The 14,572-nt window shown below is 43.1% G+C and overlaps 1 protein-coding gene across 3 annotated transcripts in view; it reads right to left on the bottom strand.

Moving 5' to 3' along the window:
- Positions 1 to 14,572, bottom strand: part of LOC119953698 (dual specificity mitogen-activated protein kinase kinase 2) — a 98,267-nt gene that overhangs the window by 34,458 nt on the left and 49,237 nt on the right. For all 3 annotated transcript variants that reach the window (XM_038778243.1, XM_038778244.1, XM_038778245.1), the window contains 3 exons: positions 8,615 to 8,739; positions 7,328 to 7,541; positions 565 to 629 (listed from right to left, as the gene is read on the bottom strand). In XM_038778243.1, the coding sequence (XP_038634171.1) occupies positions 565 to 629; positions 7,328 to 7,541; positions 8,615 to 8,739 (404 nt within the window). The remainder of the gene's footprint in view (positions 1 to 564; positions 630 to 7,327; positions 7,542 to 8,614; positions 8,740 to 14,572) is intronic.

Here is a 14,572-nt window from a genome sequence, read left to right as displayed (position 1 = left end):
CTCTGAAAAGCAACTTAGTTGGAGGGCAATTAGGGGAAGTAAATTCTGGCCCAGCCAGTGACACCCAGATCCTTTGAACAGAAAAAAATGCACTTCTCATGGGACAGTTTTTGTTAACAGTCCAAGATGAAGTTTCTCAACTTAGAGCAATTGTGGGATGGAAGGCAAAAGAGAGGAAGCCAAATCCTAAAAAATGTTGCAAATGCTGGCTTTTACAAAAACAACAGCTTTTATTCAAGATTCCTTTGTACAAGGGGCTGACTGGCTTGTATTGCAATGAATTGTGTTGACAGGGACAATTAAAGATAGCTATGGGGTGGGGAGAAGAACTTCTGGATTACATATAATGTTTTCCAGATGCAACTCTACCTACTATGGGCAAGCTGAGAATGAATGAAGAATTTCCACTGTAGCTTTCAAAACAGAACAATGACAACTTAAAGGCACTAAAAGGCAACCACTCTTGATACACATTTTGAATTCAGCCACAAAACATTTATCCTTTGTTAATAATTTAACAAAGTGAGCCTTTTCTACTATAAGCGTACACACAAAAGTACAAACCTCGTTAACAATGTAATCCAGAAGTTCAAATATAGCCATGGCTGGCCGATTGTCCATCCCATGCCCTGTACAATAGAAAAGCAACAGGTCAGCTGAAGTACCGACATCCCAATTCTACACATGCACGTTTGTGAACCCAGGTGAACCCAGCTGTGCTCAAAAGACAAAATTACTTCAGATGCAGGAAATCGGAAATAAAAACAGAAAATGCTGGAAGTTTTCAGCAGGTCATGAGTATTGCTGGAAATGATCTTCCGTCGGAACTAGAAAACGTTACAGATGTAACAGGGTTTAAAGCAAGTACAGAGGCAGGGAAACGTGGGGAGGGAAGGAACAAAAAGGAAAGTATGTGTGACCAATGAAAGGCAGAAATGCAACAGACGGCATGGTGACACAGTAGTTAGCACTGCTGCCTCACAGCACCAGGAACCCAGGTTCAATTCCCGCCTTGGGTCACTGTTTGTGTGGTTTGTACGTTCTCCCAGTGTCTGCGTGAGTTTCCTCCGGGTGCTCCGGTTTCCTCCCACAGTCCAAAGATCTGCAGGTTAAGTGGATTGGCCATGCTAAATTACCCGAAAGGTTAAGTGGGGTTATTGGATTACGTGGATAGGGTGGGTTGAGGTAGGGTGTTCTTTGAGAGGGTCGGTGCAGACTTGATGGGCCGAATGGCCTCCTGCACTGTAGTGACTCTATTCTATGATTCTAGAAGTGATGAATGACCAAAGGGATAATTGCTGCAAGGAGATGATTATGGAACAAGGAGCAAAACAAAACACGAGTATGGGCAAACTATAAGTGGCAACTGCAGAAACATTACCAGCATTTTCTGACCAAATAAATCAGATCTGAAATCTATGTTGAATATGGGAAGCTGAAAAGGTCCCAATTGAAAGAGGAGGTCCTATCCCTTGAGCTTTGGTTGAACATCTTTGGAACAATGCAGGAAGGACAAAATTAGAATGGGGGTGGGACAGCTGAATGGTAAGTGACCAGCATCCCATGGTCATACTCGTAGATTAGCCTGGTGTTCAACAAATCCGGCACCAGGGTTTTGTGGAGGGAACAGTCCTTTCCTGGTTCACCACTGCTCCCATTTATACAAACAGCAGGAACTGGCTGTACTTCCTTTAGATTCATCTTTCATTTCTTTACTTGTCCCATTCCCAACCCCCTTTTTGCTTTGCACCTTTACGTCACCCTATCACAGGCCTTTTTTTTGCTTTTCAAAAAATTCCTTCCCTCACTTTTTCCTACCTCAACTTGTTTAAATCTTATAACATCTCTGACTTTTTCCAATTTGGATGGAAGGTCATCAACCGAAAATGTAAACTTTGTTTATATCTCCATAGATGTTGCCTGACCTGCTGAGTATTTTTATTTCAGCCACGCTGCTTTTGGAAGGAGCCAGATATATAGCCATCCACCCCTAAAGTGGATGGCCAAGTACTGATGGTTGGCGGAGGGTAGAGGGAGGAATAAATGGGCAGTTGCCCCTTGTCAGTCCCACTGCAGTTCTGTCACCCAATGTGCTAGCACTGGCTGCAGCCTACAATGACAATGGCTACTCCATTGTTGGCTCTATTTTTTGCAAAACTCCACGATAAGGGGTGACAGAAAAAAAGTGTTACCCTTTTAAAAACAAAATCAAAAATACCCATTATATTGTTTTCATATATGAAATGGCTTGTCTGCTGAGTTAGTCAGGATTCAGGTAATATGATCAATTATTAGTAAAATTCTGTGATCTTTGTAAAAGGCCAGATTAAATCTCCCTCAAATCCTACAGGAAATGACTGCACTTCTCATAACTCAATTCACCTAATGGAAACATTGCACTAGTCTTTAGCCTTTCTAGTTTATTGGGACTTTACTGATCTTTCAAAAATCAAGGAATGTTAAAATAAAGGTTTGGAATCCATCATGAATAGGCTCCTAAACAGAAAATGAATGTGTAAGTTTACTTTGCACTGGCTTGGTTTTATTAATTGAAATGAAAGCTCACCACTTAGCTGTGAACTAACAATTTAATCATTGCTTAATGTGTTAAAATAGCTGGTGCCTACATGGTGCAACCATTGGTTACACATGATAAGTGACACTCAATAGGAAGGAAGGTAGGCTCTCAACCAGTCACATTCCAGTTTTGCTGTATTGCTGCATCAGGAACAGAAGTACAGAAAACACCATTGCAAGCTGACTAAACTATTAATGAAACTTTGACTCAAATTGGGCTTTTTGTCACTTCAAAAATGTACTGAATTTCAAAAGGTGACTTTTTAAAATCTTAAAAACAATGGATTGTTATGATCTGAAATATAATGCCCAAAAAGGCAGTGGAAACAATAGTAACTTTCAAAAGAGATAAACATTGGGAGGATTTATTTCACTACACAGCTATGGTGAAAATGGCAGGGGAGTGGAATAAGTTGGATAGCAGGCAGAGACACGATGGGTCAAATAGCCTCCTTTTTTAGGAACACAGGAATAGACCATTCAGCCGATCAAGCGTGCTCCGTCATTCAATGCGCGATGGTTGATCGGACATTTTAATGCCTTTTACGCTCATTATCCCCATAACCCTTATGTTACTGTTTTTTGTTAAATAAATTTAGAGTATCCGATAAATTTTTTCCAATCAAGGGACAATTTAGCGTGGCCAATCCACCTACCCTGCACATCTTTTGGGTTGTGGGGGCGAAATCCACGCAAACACGGGAGAATGTGCAAACTCCACACGGACAGTGACCCAGAGCCGGGATCGAACCTGGGACCTCGGCGCTGTGAGGCAAACGTGCTAACCACTTGCGCCACCATGTTGCCCTCCTTATGTTACTGTTAATCAGAAATTCATCAATCTCTACCTTAAATATACTCAATGACTGAGCTTCCACAGCCCTCTGCGGTAGAGAATTCCAAAGATTTACAACCTTCGGTATAAATAAATTTATCCTCATCTCGGTCCCAAGTGGCTTTCCCCTTATTTTAAAATTGTGCCCCCGGGTTCTAGACTCCCAACAAATGGAGACATCTTATCTGCATCAATCCTGTTTATTCCTTTATGTATTTTGTAGGTTTCAACGAGGTCACCTCTCATTTTCTGAACTAGAGAACACAGGTCTAGTTTTCCCAACATCTCTTATAAGACCGCCAACCCTGGAATAATACTGGTGAACTTTCGTTGCACTTCCTCTGTGGAAATAATATCCTTTCTGAGGTAAGAGGGCCAAAACTACTCCAGATGCAGCCTAATCAAGCTTCTGTACAATTGAAGCAATACCTCACTACTCCTGTACTCAAATTCTCTTGCGACAAAGGCTGACATTCCATTAACCTTGCTGCACTGGCATGCTAGCCTTCAGGGGCTTATGGACAAGGACACCTGGGTCTTTTTGATGCAGCAATACAGCAAAACTGGAATGCGACTGATGGGTGTTCCTGGAGAGCCTGTCTTCATTCCTACTGACTGTTGCTTATCACATGATTTGAACCAAGAAGGCACTAGCTATTTTAACACATTAACTCTGATGATTAAATTGAGTTTACAGCTAAAGGTGAGCTTTTATTTTAATTAATAACAAGCCATTGCAAAGCAAAGCAAAAGTCTTTCTGTACATCTAAACTTTCTAATTTCTTCCCATTTAGGAAATACTCTACACATCTGTTCCTTCTACCAAAATGGATGTCACATTTTATCCCATCTGCCATGTTCTTACCCTCTCAAAGTCTGTCCAAATCCTCCTGTAGCCGCTTTTCATCTTCCTCACAACACACATTTCTGCCTAGCTTTGTATCATCAGCAAACTTGGAAATATTATATTTGGTACCCACATCCAAATTATTGATATACATTGTGAACAGCTGGGGCCCAAGTACTGATCCTTGTGGCATCCCAATAGCACAGCCTCCCAACGCAAGAATGATCTGTTTATTCCTACTCTCAGTTTTCTGCCCTTTAGACAATTCTCAATCCATGACAGTATGTTGCCTCCTCTCCCATATGCTTTTTTTTTTACTTTGCTAATTAACCTCCTGTGCCACAAATGTACGTGCTACTTTTTAGTGCCTGAGAACTGAGATCAAGCAGGCGATGGTAAGGTCTGCGTTTCACAGATGCATGGGAGTTGAAGACGCCCAGACAGAGAAGACCTCATCTGGCAAAAGTGGCAACTACCCAAACTGGCGACTCACTTTTACATTGGGGGGTTTAAGTCAACCCCCCTTTCTGAAGTGATTTTGAGGCTTCAAAGGCTGATTTATATGCTTACATCTACTGCAATCATATTTGTGTTGTGGGGCCTATGGCACTCCAGCACCCTCAGAACAAAACTATAACATTTGAATGGATGTGCTCCATCAAGAACAATGCTCTTTACATTCTTATAAGATCTTGGTGTTTTCTGCTGCTGAACAGTGATAAAACTAGCGATTTTGTTCTTAGAAATTCTGGTGCTTCAAATCAGGAATTCCATACAAAAAAAGAAATGCGAGTGATAACAGTGGAATTTTATATCTGCTTTTCTCCATTCCTAACAACACATCAAAAGTATCACATTGATTGTAAAGCACACAGGATGTTCTGAGATCATGAAACATGCTACATAAATGTAAGTTTTTCTCTCTTCCATATGCCTCTAATAAGCAGTTTAAAAGTACAAAATTAACTTAGCCCACTTGATTGGTAATCCATCCGCCACTTTCAATATTAATTCTCCCCATCACCAGCACAGAGGGGCAGCAGTGTATAAAATCTACAAAATGCACTGCAGCAACTTGCTAAGGCTCCTTCAACAGCACCGTCCAAAACCACAACCTGTAACTCCAAGGTTAACAAGGGCAGCAGATGGATGGGAACATCACCACCTCATCTGCAAGTTCCCCTCCCAGCCATACACTATCCTGACTTGGAAATATATCTCCATTCTTTCACTGGGTCAAAATCCTGGAACTCCCTTCCTAATAGCAATGCGAGTGTACCTACACCACTTGGGACTGCAGTGGCTCAATGCGGTGGCTCACCACCACTTTATCAAGGGTAATTAGGAATGGGCAATAAATGCTGGCCTATCCAGAGATGCACACATCATATGCAAGAATATATATTTTTTAAAAAGATGGTGCAATGAAGGCAGAATTCTTTAATTGGGTTCCATGCTCTGATTTCAACTTTAGTAAAGGTAAGGTAAAGTCACCATCATCCCAGACTGCTTTCCCCTTTGAGGGGACGAGCTGACTGGTGGTGGTTTAACCTGAGGATCAACACACCTCAGGCGAGGGGCAAAGTTGAGAAGGCGGGCTTTCGTGAAAAACTTTAGCTGGTACGGGAATTGAACCAACGCTGCTAGCTCCTCTCTGCATTACGAACCGGCTGGCTAGCCAAGTGAACTAAACCAACCCCCAAGTACTTTAGTACAAATTAGATGGTTACAAGTACATCTAGATTTGTCAAAGAACTGAATGCCTACATGGGTAATCCCCATTATGGATCAGTAAAGAAAAATAAAGATCACATTTTAAAGTTTGATACATTGAAGTCTTGACAAGTCCCTGACTGGTCTGTTCAATTTTGACAAAAACTTTACTTATCCAACACTGGTATGAAACACTGTATTGGCACACACTGCTAATAGCTGAAGTAATGAATTAGGGGTAGTGTGCAGGATTAAAGTCAAATTTTTCCTAATGCACACAGGCTCCAAAACAGTAAATAAGTCTAGTTACATTATATCATTTGGGAAGAAGTTACTAAAGAATGCTACAAATATATATTTACACGACCACTGGAGTATTCCATAAAAACTCTCCTGGGGTGTGAAAGAAGTTTCTAAAATAACACTTTCCTCTTCCTTTCAACACAGAACCCTACTGCCTAGTGTACAGGCCAGAATCTCCATCCAATAGGTTTTTGAATATGACTAGCTGATGGACTTTCAGATTTTCCTCCTTCTGAGGAAGCAGAATTGAGATCAAGGATGGGCAATTCTAGAAACAAACCAATGGTTTCCCTCATGTCCGTGGCAGCAGAACCAAACTGGAAAAGATTTCATTTTGTGGTTGGTTCTTCCAATCCAAATCAAATATGAGCTCCTACAGAATTTAATAAACTGCACTGAGGTGCTCTTCAATACATGTCACTGCAGCAAACCAGAACACGGGTGAACAACCAAACCAGCAAAACACCAGAAAGCCATTCAGATAAAAATGTAGCTAAAAGAAAAAACAATCAGGGAGCAGATTGTACACAAAATGCTACCAAGCCCTTTCATTTTGCCTTAGTAATCAGAGGTAGATTAGTGCTGAAAGAAATTTGGTCCATAATTTAGTCATTTACTTTTGGTGGTAGTTTACAAAGTGAGAATCTCAAATTCTGTTTCTCACTACATAACTTGAACGCGCATGCAAAATCATCCAGCTTTTTGAAATTCAAACAGTACACTGGAGATAACAAATGATTTTGATTTTTAAATTTGATGAACAGTGGGATCGGTCCTATGTAACTGTTACTTCTTTTCAGAAAGTCGAGTATGACAAATCATTTACCAAGTTTAGTAAGAGAAAGTAACTAATTTTCACCAGAGGCATTTACAAATAAGTACTGTTTCTAAATTATCCCTTTAACTTAGCATCAGATGACATGAAATACTTCGAAAAAACTGGCAGAGGTTATTGAAGCAACAAACTGATGAGAAATGGAGTAGACCAATCACACAGCTTGGATCAAAGCATGAAAAATATAACGTAAGCGACAAACCCGCCGAGCTCTTACCACTGATAGGACGCCCTGGGGCTCTTGTTCTAGGTGATGTGCTGCGTGATTCTCCTCCTGCTCCATCCATCAATGGGCATTGAAAGATGGCCTCCAGCTCCCTTCCATCGGGAGGAGGGATAGGATACCTGCCGATGGCCAGCTCAACCAAGGAAAGCCCCATACTCCAGATGTCAGATTGGACAGAGTAATGGGTGCCTTGCAGTCTCTCTGGCTGCCAGGAGAAAAACAAAGGAGAGTACAGCGAGTTACATCTTAAGCAGACAAACCAAATATTATGCCAAGTGTTCACACTAAACTTTGGAGCCAATAAACCAATGTATGAAAAAATGTTGTGAAATGCTTTATGAAGCAATACAAGTAACAAAAAAAAATACAAGTAACAGAACAGAACTATTTACATACGGCAAGGTATTAGCACAGGACCACATATTCACAGAGTCGTGGACTCCCCCCCCCCCCACCCACACAACGCACACACTCCACAGACTGAACGTGGACATGTGATTCAGGTGATAAAGGCCGACACAATTCAATAACTGTCAGTTCTCCATTTCATCATTAAATGAGTTCCTTTTTTCATTTCTGTGCTGCCCAGAGTCACAGCAACCAACCAAAGAACTTAGGACATACTTTGAGGTATTATATTTCAGCAATAAGATCCTAGTTTTGTACCAAATTTCATTTACAAATAAGCTTCTATAGGGGAAAAAAAGATTTCTACTCATACTACAAAATTCAACATTGGTAGATGGGGGAAGAATGATTGCAATTACTTAAAATTAAATTGTAAATAGTGCAAAGGGTAATTCTGCAGTCTCAGCAGGGAACATGATGAGAATCATTGCTACTATATTTGACCCATATCCGTATTGAGTATGCCATCCTGTTGGGAGTGCATGGTCACAAAATCAAATCTACAAACTTTTAAAAAGTCAGTAAGATAAGAGTGCATAATTGACATGTTAAAATAGTTCAAAACATCATGTTTTGAAAAACGTTTTCCTTCTTTAGGGTGACTTGTAAAATCTAATTGATGAAACAGCTCTAAATTATTTAAGAGACTGTGATCCTTTTACCTTACTGAACTGGCTAGATTAATATTTTTGAGTGACCACAACACTTAAAACAATAGAAATTCTTCGATAATGCATCACACAAAGGGTCAAACTAAACATTTTATCCAATAGTACAGAGTTTGAACTATTTGTGAGGTCACCTTTCTCATAAATTGCTAGATTTTAAACAATAAATTTGCATGAAGCTTGTAGAAGAACAAAGACTTACAGACATGTAAGAGCGAGTTCCCACAAAGGAGTTTGCCATTGAGTCAATCAGCTGGCCACTTACTCCAAAATCACAAAGTTTTATTTCACCACGAGAATTCACCAAGATATTAGATGGTTTCACATCTGAAAAAATTAGGCAATAGAATTGAACAAACAGAAATGTTGCTATTTTGCTACTTATTCTTAAATGTACACTGTATTTATAGGTTCACTAAAAGAATACTCTTGGGACTTTGGATTTGAGAGCATAATACCAGAAAAAAATGAAATATTTTACTCTACAGTTGAAATTTTCAACACTGACCTTCCCACATATTGAGATTCTGGTCAGCAAGACTTCCTTGCAATTGATTTTGGAGTTTTACACCATTTGTGAAGTTGATGTAATGGACAAAAGAGTAGGCAGTAGGCCATCAGGCCACTGAGTCTCCCCCACATTGTTCTAAATTTGCGAAGCGCCATGATTTGGCACCCTCCTATTGCCATGGAATCTGCTGGAAGAGGCAAAAGAAACGGTAACAATCTAAGACAGAGAAAGGGGGGGGGGGGGGAAACCAAAATATTACTCCCACTCTTGGGAGATTGAAAATGTATCCCAGAAACCATGTTAGCCATCATATTATTTTTATTAGCTGTCTTTAGACAACTTTTAGTTTAACATCCAGCTGAGAGAAGCAATGTTTATCTCTTCTGCCTCCTGCAGACTGCAGGAGTTCACGTGCAGGTTAGGGGAGGTTGTGCGGATGGGGCAGGGAGTGCCCCGAGCTGGGGTGCTCTTTCAGGGAGTCTGTGCAGACTTTTTTTTAGTCCATTTTTAAAAAATATTTTTTTACAATTAGGGGCCAATTTAGCATGGACCTCACCCCCTGCACATCTTTGGGTTGTGGGGGTGAGACCCACGCAGACACGGGGAAAATGTGCACACTCCACACGGACAGTAACCTAGGGCTGGGATCGAACCCGGGTCCTCGGTGCCATAAGGCAGCAGTGCTAATGACTGCACCACCATGCTGTCCTGGGGTCAATGCAGACTTGATGGGCTGAATGGCCTCTTTCTGTACTGTAGGAATTCTATGGTTCTACATCATTTAAGTTAAATTAAAAATTAACTTAAGATTGCTAAAGGCAAGATCACTTCCACCTTGGGAAACCTTCACATGGTTTGGTGGGGCTTTGCATGATGCTGGGGGCTGTACAGTTTTGTCTGTGAGGCTCTGTATTACATGAGAGATCCTCAAACGTTTACTTCTCAAGGCAGTGACTTATACTCAGGGCATGGCTCAATTGTTACCAGCCAACTCGTACCTTGCTGCCCTTCACAGATCTACAAAATAACTAGCAAATTTTAAAATTCTGGGTGGCATTATAGATGACTTCCCCAAAACTCTTTAATTTATATCGACAACAACGTTGCCAGATTTGAACATTATTATCTCCCTATTCCTATCCTCTCCCCTCTGACAATTAACAGCTGCAGGGGTTTCACTTTTGTACCTCTCCTTAAAACTGGGGGGAACTTCGTAGAGGTTTATGCTGAATATAGGGTAGAGAAATTTAGCATAACTGACTGCAAAGTGTATGCAGAGATTTAGAATCCCTAAAAAATACACATTCAATTAAAAAAGTGCAGAATCGTTTCGGGCAATAGTTTCTTGTGAGGGAGCAGATGCAATGCAGCTGATAAGTTGTAGAATGACCAGTAGGTCACCTATTGTGGAGTTTCAAGAGGATACTTGCAATGACTGCTGGTTCCTGAAACTTGATAGGCACCTTCTGTGGCAGGCAAAGCATGAAAGAAATAGTTTAACTTATGCGCACACATATATTCTTGGTTGAAGCTTGGACTTGAGTACATTTACAACGAGGGGCAGCACAGTGGCTAGCACTGCTGGCTCACGTCACTGACGACCCAGGTTCGATCATAGCCCTGGATCATTGTGTGTGTGAAGTTGGCATGTTCTCATGTCTGCATGGGTCTCACCCCCAAAACCCAAAAAGATGCGCTGGTTAGGTGAATTGGCCGTGCTAAATTGCCCATTAATTGGGAAAAAAGAATTGGGTAGTCAAAATTTTAACAAAAAATTTACAATGAGACCTTGTTTGCAGAAGCACATAAAAATACAAAAATTACATTGTAATTACTGAAGAAACCTACTGCACAAATACCAGTACCAAGATCAATCTACTTCTTGCACATTCAGGTTCGGTACTTGTATGACTGACTAATTTAGTTCACATCTTGCAAGTGAGAGATCAGAGAATAATTACAAGTTTCAAAGATCTATTATACAGTTCTAAACAAATGTCTTAGTTCTGGCAATGTCTCGTTTTAAATGCCCTTTCAGTTTATTCTGTGTTCCAAGAGGTTTATCTCATCTTGCCCTCTCTAGCTTTTTGCTTTTTAAGATTTTGGCATCCAATTCTCGAATTGCGAGGTGGTTCTGTCTCCTCAATAGCACAAAGGATCAGACATCTCATTTGATTAACCAATTTATCGAATAAGTGACAAAAACAATCGAGAAGGTGAGAGTTTACATCATAGAAGGCTGCGAGACTTGGTTCATCACATTCATGCAAGCTCTCCAAGTTAGTCACCCAGGCCCATTCCCCAGTGCTTCGCCTATTTTCTGTTTCGATCTTTGGCCAAACCCCAGGACGTGAGCGAAGATCCGGTTAGGGACCAATAATGTTTTGTATAAAATCTGGAACAAAGCCTCAAGTTTCCACAGGTTTTGAACAAACAAAAACAAACTTTATTATACAAATTCAGAAATAACACCTTACAATATGTATCTTCTACTTTAATATTCAGGATAAGTATTAGGTATGTGTGAATTAACAAGCGAACTGCGACCAAACACACCAGACTATAGAGTACACCAAGAAGAGTCCATGGATTTCATAATCCAACTGTGAGTCAACCAAGACAAAAAATCTCACTGAAACTGTTTCATGACGAATTCACAGATTCTACTTCAAAAGATCTCTCCTTAGAATTATCTCCAAAAGTCGTTCGTACTCGGACAGCTTTAACAATGGCCCACATCATAGGGTTTCAATCTTGCCTTCCAGGCTTCCCTCCTGGGTACACTCAACCACTTGCTCAAGTATAGTTTCAGGTCCATGGCTGTGCCAAGCAGAGCACCACTGATCCTTGCCTCAATGACCCTCTTTACTTAAAGTCTGCTCCCTGCAGCTCTTTCTTTAAATTAACTGAGGCCCGTTTCTGACCCTTTTGTCTGTGACACTTCTGGCGGTCTCCTGTAAAAACTGACTGCTTCAAGAGCTGTTCACTGACCCCTGAGCTAATTTGGGGTCCTATCAAAACACTTCCAGATGGCCTCACCCTTGTTACAGCTGAGTAACAAGCATTGGAACATCTTGTACCCTAAATGTTAGTCTCCACAGACTGTTGATTCATCACCCTGGGACATACAGATCAATGAAATGAAATGAAATGAAAATCACAATGTCACAAGTAGGCTTCAATGAAGTTACTGTGAAAAGCCCCTAGTCGCCACATTCCGGTGCCTGTCCGGGGAGGCTGGTACGGGAACCGTGCTGCTGGCCTGCTTGGTCTGCTTTAAAAGCCAGCGATTTAGCCCAGTGAGCTAAACCAGCCCCTGGATTAGCCAATGGATTTCATGACAACTTTTAAATGCTTTCCTTTCCCCCCCAATCTTTGCTGGACGTTCAAATTCTTTTTGTTTGAAAATAAGTTTTCCAATTCTTTTCAGCCTTTATTGGGCGGAATTCTCGGCTCCCCACGTGGTGTGGGAGAACCTCCTGACATTTTTATGCCCCCCCGGCATTCTCTTCTCCCCCCCCCCCACTCCAACTTGGAAAAATTGCCGCTAGCCGTTTTTCACGGCGAACGGCGATTCTCCGAGCCCGATGGGCCGGCCCTTCACGCCCGTTTCACCACGGCAGCAACCACACCTGGTCGCTGCATTCGTGAAACGGGCGCCGGATGCCCGTTTGGGGCATCCAGGGGCCCGATTGGGACGGGAGCACCGCGACTGTGCTCCGGAGGGGACAGGCCCGCGATCGGTGCCCACCGATCGTCGGGCCTGCGTCCAAAACGGACCCACTCTTTCCCCTCCGCTGCCCGGCACGATCAAGCCGCCACGTCTTGCCGGGCGGCAGTTGAGAAAGACGCCACCGCGGGTTCGCGTCGTCTGCGCGTTGATGTCATCCGCGAAGTGCCGTTCGGGGCCCGCTCCTAGCCCCCCCGGGTGGGAGTGAATTAGGTGCGGGGAGCGGGCCCCGAGGCCGTCGTGAACCTCGGCCGAGTTCACGACGGCCTCCACGATTTTGGCCACCAGCGGAGAATTCCGCCCTAATGAGACAAAATTGGATACTCAATTTAGCATTTGAATATTGCTGAAAATGGGGACATACTGCCAAAGCTTTTCATCTTGCACTCAAGACAAATGCAAGAAACCCAAATTTCAAACGATCACAGCAATTTAAACCAGAGGAGAAGGTGGACGGGATTTTCCCTTTGGGGACTAAGTACCCACTCCTGCCGGAAAATGGGCGAGAATCACTCCGGACTTTTTCCTCGAAAGTCCAGGGTGATTCTCCGTTTTCCAAGGGGCTTGCAAAGCCCTGGCGTTCAGCTCTGGCTGCCGGCGGGACCCTGATGTACAGACCGTGTGGCCGCGGATGCGCACAGTGGCCCACCTCGGCACGGGCGCCACTGACATGGCGAAGCCACACAGCGGACCCCCGCAGAGGAAGGTAGATCTCTCCCAGATCATGATGGCCCGCCGATCAGTGGTCCCCAAACGCGGGCCTGCCACCGCTGAATCCTCCCCCTAGAGTCAGACTCCCCTGCTCCCCACCAGCACCGCCATCGCGGGTCCCAGATTCCGCCAGGTGGTACCACATGTAAACCACGCCGCCAGGAGTTCGGCCAGTCGACCGCGGAGAATCACCGCGGGTGCCTGTTCCAACAGCCCCCAACTGGCGCCGCGTCTACCACACGCGGCGGATTGCCGGATCCGCGGATGCGCCTTCGTGCTGGATTTCTGGCGTGAACGGCTTTTCTCTGCCCCCGCGCCGGTTCGATTCTGGCGCGGAGGTTTGGAGAATCTCGCCCAAGGTTGCTGGCCAATTAGCTCCAATTGCCAAGTGTTGCCATGGAGAAAGCAATGGGGAACTAAAGGCTGTCCAAAGCTCCTGGGTAATTCAAAAAGGTGCAAGGCTTAAACATGTACAAAGCTCTGTATATGAATGCATGTCTGATCTAGCAGATGTAAATGAGCCACATTAGATGATCAACCGATCATCTTAAATTAGTTAGTGTTGAGTGTTGCAAACACGGGCTGGTCGAATATGGACTGTACATTGCCTATTATAATAATAATAACCTTTATGATCATAAGTAGGGTTACATTAACACTGCAGTGAAGTTACTGTGAAAAGCCCCTAGTCGCCACATCCCGGTGCTTGTTCGGGTACACAGAGGGAGAATTAAGAATTCACCTAACAGCATGTCAACAAAGATGTAAATTCATTAGCAGTTAAGAGACGGATTACTCGACTAATAGCAGGAATGGGTGGGTTGTCTTATGAGGAAAGTTTGGAGACGTTAGGTTTGTACCCATTGGAATTTTCAAGATGAAGACATGACTTGATTGAAACTTTTAAGGTCCAGAAGGGTATTGACAGGGTGACGTGGAGAGGATGTTTCTCCTCATCAGAGAATCTAGAACTAGGTGTCATTGTTTAAAAATAAGGGATTACGGTTCTTTTCGGAGGTGGGGGGACAGATAAGAATGGTGCCAAGGAGGCCCGGCCAACCACATCCCCATATTCTGGTCTTGTCCCAGACTTGTTGGGTACTAAACAGACTTGTCCCAGACTTGTTGGGTACTAAGGGGGGGAGGGGGAGGGGTGGGAGGGGGTGTGGGGGGGGGGGGGGGGGGGGGGGTGGAGGGGTGTGGGGGTG

This window comes from Scyliorhinus canicula, chromosome 18 (assembly GCF_902713615.1).
Source record: "Scyliorhinus canicula chromosome 18, sScyCan1.1, whole genome shotgun sequence".
Classification (NCBI taxonomy): Eukaryota; Metazoa; Chordata; class Chondrichthyes; order Carcharhiniformes; family Scyliorhinidae; genus Scyliorhinus; species Scyliorhinus canicula.
Note: the sequence above shows the minus strand (reverse complement) of the source record. Positions and strands in the feature narration are given on the sequence as shown.